Source organism: Mus pahari, chromosome 2 (genome assembly GCF_900095145.1).
Source record: "Mus pahari chromosome 2, PAHARI_EIJ_v1.1, whole genome shotgun sequence".
NCBI classification, from domain to species: domain Eukaryota; kingdom Metazoa; phylum Chordata; class Mammalia; order Rodentia; family Muridae; genus Mus; species Mus pahari.
In genome coordinates this window covers 22,708,920-22,717,464 of record NC_034591.1, presented here as the reverse complement: position 1 = coordinate 22,717,464, position 8,545 = coordinate 22,708,920, and the positions used below count along the sequence as shown (strand labels likewise).

General features: G+C 45.5%; 1 protein-coding gene across 4 annotated transcripts in view; it reads right to left on the bottom strand.

Moving 5' to 3' along the window:
- Nucleotides 1–272: 272 nt before the first annotated feature.
- Nucleotides 273–8,545, bottom strand: part of Rbm33 (RNA binding motif protein 33) — a 103,896-nt gene continuing 95,623 nt past the window's right edge. For all 4 annotated transcript variants that reach the window (XM_029533888.1, XM_029533889.1, XM_029533894.1 and 1 more), the window contains 2 exons: nucleotides 6,012–6,100; nucleotides 273–5,813 (listed from right to left, as the gene is read on the bottom strand). In XM_029533888.1, coding sequence (XP_029389748.1) covers nucleotides 5,765–5,813; nucleotides 6,012–6,100 — 138 coding nt within the window. In that variant the 3' untranslated portion in view covers nucleotides 273–5,764. The remainder of the gene's footprint in view (nucleotides 5,814–6,011; nucleotides 6,101–8,545) is intronic.

The following is an 8,545-nucleotide window of genomic DNA, read 5'->3' as shown; positions in this document are numbered from 1 at the left end:
CATAGTATTCATTTCTTGCAAGTTGTAACCATTACCTGTAAATGGATGAATAGTTGTAAGGAGAGACAAACTCCCTGACCACAGCAACACTGTCACCATCTGCTCAGTTTCAGGTTGTGACGTTTCCTGGTTCCGTGGTTCCACTAAGGAGGCACTGTGTCACAGCTGAGTGCTGCTCTCCCCAATCCCATCCATCCAGGGTCAATCACTGCCCAGAGCATTGTGTGGGACAGACAGACGCAAAATGAAGTGAACTCTTCAAAGCCAGGAAAACCTCAAATATTTTATTGACAGAATTTTTGGTTACAGTACAGCCGAAACACATTTTTTGCTATGAAAGCACACAAATGATACACACAATAATACATTTTCTTTCCATCTACATCACAACTATTCTTCACATATATAGCCTGCAAGAGTTCCCACGTAGTTAATGCAAAGGATAACTGGAGTAAAGCGCGGCAGTGTCACTCATACGGGAAGAGCATGTGACTGGCAGAAACAGTGAGGCCAGAGGAAAGTGAGGTGGTGTCTCGTGGTTTCTAAGCAGCCAGCGCACTCCCAGCGACACAGCCTGCACCCCAAGCTGCCTGCACAGCAGGGAGGGCACACACATTACACGACGATGAGGCCATATCAGCAAAGGCAGTATAACGGCCACACGGCCACCACTTCCAAGCGAATGAGAGCACGCTACCACTAACACTGACCCATGCCCCGGGTCCTGCAAAGGTAGAGGGGTAAAAACAGAGAGGGGTGGTTAATGACATGCAGACCACAGCTGAAAGGCACTGGCATCTTTAGGCCCAAAACCAAACTGCAAAAATAATAAGCAAAAGGTCAAGCTCTCCAATTCAGGTTCTGGAAGAGCAAATCCCAAGGAAAGACCTGTCAAGGCAAAAGGGTTAGAGAAACTGCACATGTGGTTGGCCCTGGCGCAGACATCTACAGTGTCCCCTCCTGTCAGAGGGAGCCTGACTCAAGTGACTATCAGTGGCCACTGCAGGTGTGGAAGCCACAGAAGTGGAGGGAAAGAACATGCACTGGGGGAACAGTGCCCACACCTCAGGTGTCAACAAGATGGAAGAGAAGAAGGTACGGAGGGAACCAGAGTCCCAGCCAGGGCAGGGCAGTGGGTGGCATAGTGGGAGAAGAGAACAGAACATCAGATGCTCTTAAAGTCACAGGAAAGTACAAGGCACCACTGCTGCACCTGGAAACTAAACATCAGAATTAAAGCCTGGGAGGGGAGTCCTCACAGAGGACACAGCTCAGGATCGGGGCTCCCACACCTGTAAAAGGAAACAACAAGTGGTCATCTGCTCCTCAGCGGCCAGTCAGTGTGGGCTGGGTGCAACCCGCTGTCTACAATGTGTGTTCTCTAAGACAACAATGCAGAATGCAAAATGTGTTAGTCTCCAAACCAGCTTCCGTTGCATGTGTCCTTAAAATGAAAAGTAGTTTAGCAGAAAGTCATGTAAGAAAGCCAAGAGGCCTACTGCTTAGAGCATACTAAACGTTCTGACACAGAACACAGTAACATGCACCTGTCTGTCCATCCCACCTGTGTGATTCCTAAGAAAAACGACACAAGGTTCTCTCTAAATCACCTGCATTTTCTCACAAACCTTTGAAAAAAATCAGTAAACGAAAGCAAAGAGAACACTTAACAACCTCTTCTACTGTACATCTAAAGGGGAAGGAGAAGCTCTTTTGGTGCAAGTACCTGTCTTTTCAGCCCATTCTACCAACCCTTGACAGGAAGAGGTAGCCGATCAACAGTCTCCAGGAAGCTCGGGTAAGGTACCTAACAAGTGTCCCTTCTGACACCCGATACCATCAGGAGGTATACTTGGGATCCAATATGAATCAGTGGATTGCTCTGGTTCTAGTACACAAAGCCATGGGTTTGTGTACCTAACAAGTTAGGCATTTTAAATGTCAAAAACTAAATAGGTTGCAAAAAACCTTACAGGAAATCCTTAGGATTTAACAAATCAAGGCTAAATGCCTTTCCAAGTTTATATGTAGGAATATAAAAAGAACACTTCATCATAAACTTTAAAATCCCCCAGCTGTCTTGCAGAATTTGGTGACGTGTCTAAGGTTCTCCCATTATTGAGTTAAGCTCCTAGTGGCTTCCTCTGTGGGGAGGGGTCTTGTTCTTGTCTACCCTGCGCCCATTCATTATCTCTTTTGCAGAGCACATCAAGGTACAATTCCCTAGACCTGTTCTCCCTCTCTAAGCAACTGGGCATGAGAGTAAGGATGCAAAGCCAGAGCTGGGGCCAACAAGCAGGAGGGGGAATTAAAGCTAATTCGCAGGAAGGGAGACAGCAAGCAACAGAGCCACCCAGTGTGGCCCACAGCTCTGGCACAAGGAAGTGCTTCCTGACTTGGGTCAGAGGACACAGAGCACCCTATGATGACCAAAAACAATACTTAACTACTGCATGGACTTCTTGGGCTAGTGTTCTTATATCACTAGGACCTATCTTTGACTGGTGTCAGTCAATGGTCTATATATCAAGCTTACCTTCCTAATAATGCCACAAGGAAATAAAAGACGAACAAACGAAAACCAAAAGACAGAAGACAGGGATAGTCCTTAAGCCTAGTTCTCCAAGAAAGGCCCTTTATCTAGCTTATGTTACCCCAAGAATTTCCTCACATGTCCATCTGTGGGGCTCTACACCTAAGTGAAGGACCACCCTTTGGGGTCCCATTAGAGGTGTACATCACTGACATTCCATCCTATATGACTCTCCTTACCCACCAGAACGACCACTGTCCAGTCCTCCCTCCCAGGCCTTTTAAGTTCCCTACCAGCTTCCATGAGCAGCAAAGCCTTCTACCTGCTTCAGGCAGAATGCTGCTTGGTGGGGGGAAAATGACTAACGGGTGTTCCATCCTGATTCAAACAACCATCTTGGACCGTTGCATATCGCATGAGAACTACCCAAATGGAAATGGCTATGGAAAACCCACCTCCCACGCCATCCAGCCACACTCCTCCACAGCAAGCCATGGGCACAGGACCTGCACAAGAAGCTGCTGCCTATTTGGATTGGGTGGGGGACTGCCTCAGAATCTCTTTTGAAAAAGAAAAGGTGAGATTTCCCCGTCAAGAAGAGTATCAATATAATAAGGGTTTAACAAATGTGGCCAAGCCAAGGGCAGCATAAGGTTATGTTCAGGTAAGCAGCTGAGTGACTCACATTCATTACAGTACAAAATAAACAAGGCAGAGAGAGGGAAAGTACCTTGTCCCCACCCGTACTCTCTACTTCAGGACAGATATGAGAGTCAGTCCTTCAACCTTCTGGAACTTGTGAACAAATAATACACAGATGAGGGTCAATGCATTGACTTACTACCATCTTTATGAAAATCAAATGTACACACAACAACAATTATGAAAGTGTCTCCATTAAACTTCGATAAGACAACAAACGAGAACTAACAAATAGCTAAGATGTTGCTGTTTTGAGTTAAAAGCATTTCCATTAACGCTTTAATCTGAAAAGATCCATATTTACACAGTATGCTAATGCTTTTCCATCTCATTTTAAATGCATGATACACAAAGAACAGAGATAATGGTTGCAGCAGATCTTCCACGGTCTGACTTCACTGTGAGAAGGACACTGCAAGTGGGGAATGTTCTTTCTAATTCTGCTTCTTTCACTTTCTGTCGTTTCCTTCACAGAAACCTTTAGAACTGGCTTGCCTGGTCTGATAGTCCACCCCAAATGGATGTGTAGTGAGGTCAGAGTGAGCAGTTGTTCTAAGTAGTGCTTGGAACTGGTCTGTCTCACAGGACACTGCAATAAGGAAAAACTGGCTCATGTGTGTAGACGGTTATGGGCACACATGTTCCTGGGTATCTCATCACACTCAAAGTGGCCCTGAGCTCCTCGGTCAACAGCGGTGTCGATGAGGATGTCTCCTTACCTGACTTCAATGCTTCAGTGCCTACTTTTCAGACAAAAATGCATAATTGGGTTTTAAAGACCCAGCACTCAAAACTGTATGAAAGAGCAGTGAAACTGTTAAATTCATTTTCCTGTGTCCTAACCCTCAACCTCCTACATGGCATCTATCTTGTCCAATGAGAGCTAACATGCTACCAAACTCACCAATTCAATGAACTATCTCTCAACATTTCCTGTGTGCAGATGAAATGAGTGGGAGTGACAGTGGGAGACCAGTTGACAGCACTTGGCTGGGCTAAGGCCAAGCTGGGTACAGCCCCTGCAGGGCTGGCCCTTAGTGTACCAAGCAGGGGTGAGGCAGAGGCTTTGTGGTCAGAGGTGGCACCATACCACAAGGTCTTCTAAGACACGCTATGAATGCCTCAGCTCAACTGCCTGGACACCAAACAACAACTGTGTCCCCAATGCTCCTTGCCGGCACAGTGTCATCTCAGAATCAATCCTAAGCAAAGTTTCTTGGGGCCTGGAATACCATTCTCCAGTTGTTAAAGCATTGGCAACTTAATTGAAAATGTAATGTAAAACTTCAGCTGTGGAAGCCAGCTGCTTTGAGTCCAGAGCTCCCTCCCTATTACCCAGCGACAGTAGATGACAACAGACCTCTGTCTCCTCCATCCTACTAAGTTATGTGAGATAAAATTACAGGTATAAAATACAACTAAAAAGTCCTGAGTGTGTCCTAGTGTCAGTCCATTCTAGAGTATGACTCTAACACTGAAGCGTTCAAGGAAGAAACATAATAAGGCACTGTGTTCAATGTCTGCCCAGCATGGATTTCTAAGGGATGCTTTGTAGAAAGCAAGTCTCACCTGTTGGAATCGACTAAAATGACTAATGTGGACAGATATACTTATTTTGGGCAGCATCAGCCCTGCTGAGAAATCCATCCTTCACAAATGTGATAAAAAGGCAGTCCAAAGGAAACTCAGAGCCCTGAAGGACAGTGAGGCAATCAAACCAATGACAGCACGAACTACAGAGCTAGGACATTTGAAAAGCAATGAAGCCCAAGCAGGTCTGACCACCTTTCAAGCTGTGCCTCAACCTATGCCAGGAAAACTAGGCCAAGGGGGCTGCCTGCAGGGTGGCAGAGCTGATGATCTGGAGTGCCCAGTGCTTGCCTAGCCAGCCATCTGAGAGCTTCTGCTCAAACAGGTGGCACTTTGGAGGTATTTGTAAGAAGCAGAATCACCACTTCTATGGCACCATTCCCAGACACCCATCTCACACCCTGGCTTCCCAGGGCAGGTGAGTGCCAATCATCATCATCCATTTCTACCTATGTTTTACCAGAGCCCGCGATGGCTTCTGAGGCCACCCCGGTCAAGCCTGGCTGAGAGCTCTTTTCTAGCCTGTACTGAAGATAAGTGCAACCATTATCAAATACTCTTTGCTGTGGAAAGAAAAATCCTCGAAATTTGAGCTGGTAACATTCTTTCCTGAATCTAAAACTCTGTGACCAATCACACAGCAGGATCACGAAGAACAAGGTCTACATGCATTATAAGCACTCGGAAACAAAAGAACACGAGAACAGAGTTCTTGTGGACAACAGAATTCAAAACAATCTAACACCAGACTCCAATCCCATGTCCACCAGTTTACATAGCTCTCTTCTGGAATCACCCTGTGGCTAGCTGGCACGCAGACAGGTTGGCAAACTGCAGACTGGAGAGACCTGCACTTCTGGGGATCCTGCACCGACCTACAGCTTCCTTGAAGAAATTCCACAGTGTGTGCAGCATGAGGTCAGATTTTTCCATTCAAGATCACTCCACAATCAGGGCCACATTTATGTGGGACAGATCAATCATGTGCCTGTGGAAATTTGAAAAGACAGTTAACACAAACTCTTATGACAGCAATTCACCAAGGTCCATGGACAGAAGTAGAAGGGGCCCTCTCCAAATAATGTAAACAGTTTATAGAAAGGATTTGGAACCTGATCTTGTTCTTCACGGCACAGCACAGCACCCTCCTCTTCCCCAGTCACCAAGTATAGAACACAGAGGATACCTGTGGAATTTCTGTTGAAACGCTAGTGCGTGGGCTGGCTCCTTGAACTTTGCTATGGCTTTCCGCTGCTGGGGAAGCATCTGTAAACTCTAGGGGAAGAAAACGAAGACAATTAACTAATGCCAACTGTGACATAAAATAAAAGCATGCCATAAGTTTCTACATAGGAAGGAGTCTAGGCTGAAGTAGAATGAAGACAAGTCCCCAGTCCTCCACGGTCTCCCAGGGCACCTGGACCTCAATCAGCTAGGGGGCAACATGTCCACCCTCCAGTGTGATACTCAGAGCCGAACACAGGTAACCACAGGTGACAACAATTGCTTTCCCTGTGCTTTCTGGAAGGCAACTTTTGATGGTGCCCTCATCCACCTAAAGAATGGCACTATGCCCTGGTTTACCAGAGGGTAAATGAATTCTGGGTATGTACCAGGGTGGACTGGGGGCTCTGTATAAGAATGGCATATTGAGCTCCTGGCTCTTCCCTTCTTGCTCTCCCTCTGTCCCCTCTCCCCTTCTCCCCTCTCTTCCCAGTCCCTTCCCCCACCCCTTTCCATATGCTCATGGCTGGCTTCTACTCCTCTTTTCTCTCTCCCCGCCTCCCACTGCCTCTATATTAAAATTAAAATGGCATATTGAGCTCCAGAGCCTTGGTTCTCTTAGTTCTATAGACATAGCAGAACTGGTTCCCAAGTAAGAACTCTAACAAAAGCTGCACACTGAGAAATGGCAAAACAGGCCTGTTATCTCACAGCTCTGGCCAGCTGCCTTTCTAATGGATAGTGGGGCACTGAGAAACAAACTCAGAATTGCTAGCCATTCCAATCTAGTCCATAGAACTACTAGAACAGCTGGGCGTGGTGGCACATGCCTTTAATCCCAGCACTCAGGAGGCAGAGGCAGGCAGATTTCTGAGTTCGAGAGCAGCCTGTTCTACAAAGTGAGTCCCAGGACAACCAGGGCTGCACAGGAAAAACCAAAAAAAAAAAACAAAACAAAACAAAAAAAACCTACTAGAACAAACAACTAAGCTAGCAGAGAAAATGAAAAAGAGCAATGCCTGGCCAGAGGCAGCAATGAGACACCAGGTATCACTACACTATGGCTCATATCCAGTGCTGGCTAGAAGCCATGGTCACTGAGCCACATGAGGAGGAGTCACTTTTTGTTCTTTGATACTGGAGGTTCATGGCGTAAAAGTTTTCTTCTGAACATAATTTCAGGCAGAGCCTAGCAAACAGATTTGTTCTATCAGAAGGGCCTCGAAACTACAATGAACGTATTTTCTTGGCTCTAAGCTTTAACCTGGCTCTGTTCTCAGAATGAGGCCCTCCCCAATGACTTTCTGACTCACAGGTCTCTCAACTAGCTGCACCCTCCCTACATGAAACTGAAACACCAGGAGACTTAACACAAGCATCTCTTGCTCATCTTTATTAGTTTCTTTGCTCTGCAGGAACTTGTAGTATGTTAGGAAGTAGCATGCTAACTGAAACCAGCGGTGTCTGTGGGGTCATTGGCCCCTTAAAACACAATTCTCAGATCTGATGGATACTAAAATATGTTTTACCATAGCTCTCTCTTGAGTAAAAGGCTTGAAAGACCACGTATCCTCTTGGCCAACACTAAGTACTAAGCCAGTGAATACTAGACACCCCAAGTACATTGACCTTACATTTCACTCTGAAACACCAAGGTATAATTCCCCAAACAGAAATAACACACTGTTTTTTCTCAAAGCAGGATTAACAGCTACTTAATACCATTTCTACTGTATTTAAGCCAGTCAAAGAAATCAAACACTCTTGAACCACATTTCTATCACTTAGAAACTATTATTTAAAATTGTGTGTGTGTCTATGAGTGTGTTTGTGTGCTCATGTGCGGGTGTACCCAAAAAGGCCAGATGGGACAGGAAGCTATGAGTCACCTTTTGTGGGTGCTGGGAATTAAACTCTAGTCTTCTTGAAGAGCAATACATGCTCTTAACTGCTCAGCCACATCTTTACCCATCAAATAATACCAGACTTTGTTTTTTTTTTTTTTTTTTTTTTTAGTATACACTCTTAATCCCAGCAGTTGGATCTCTGAGTTTGAGGCCAACATAATTTACAGAGCCAGATCCAGGACAGGTTCCTGGAAACCCTGCCTTAAAAACAAGCAAACAAAACCCAAAACAACCAACCAAATGAATAAATATTCACATAATCCTACTCAAAACCGTTATCCTGAACCAAATGATCTGCTTCCAGAGAGAACAGGCCTTGGCCCAACAGTCCCTAAGGGACTCCCAGGGTGGCACACAGGACTGAAGCATCTATCATCTAAAGGGTAGGCATGTTACTGGCATAACCCATATGTAGTGGCTATTCCTGGTTGTCAACTTGACTATATTTGAAATGAACTACAATCCAGAATTGGAAGGCTCACCAGTGAACCTAATCTTGAGACTGGGAGATAGAAGTTTCTGATCTGGATCTTGGTATGGAGATCTTGAGACACAGTGGTGATTGAATCCAGAAGATTAAGACAGGGAG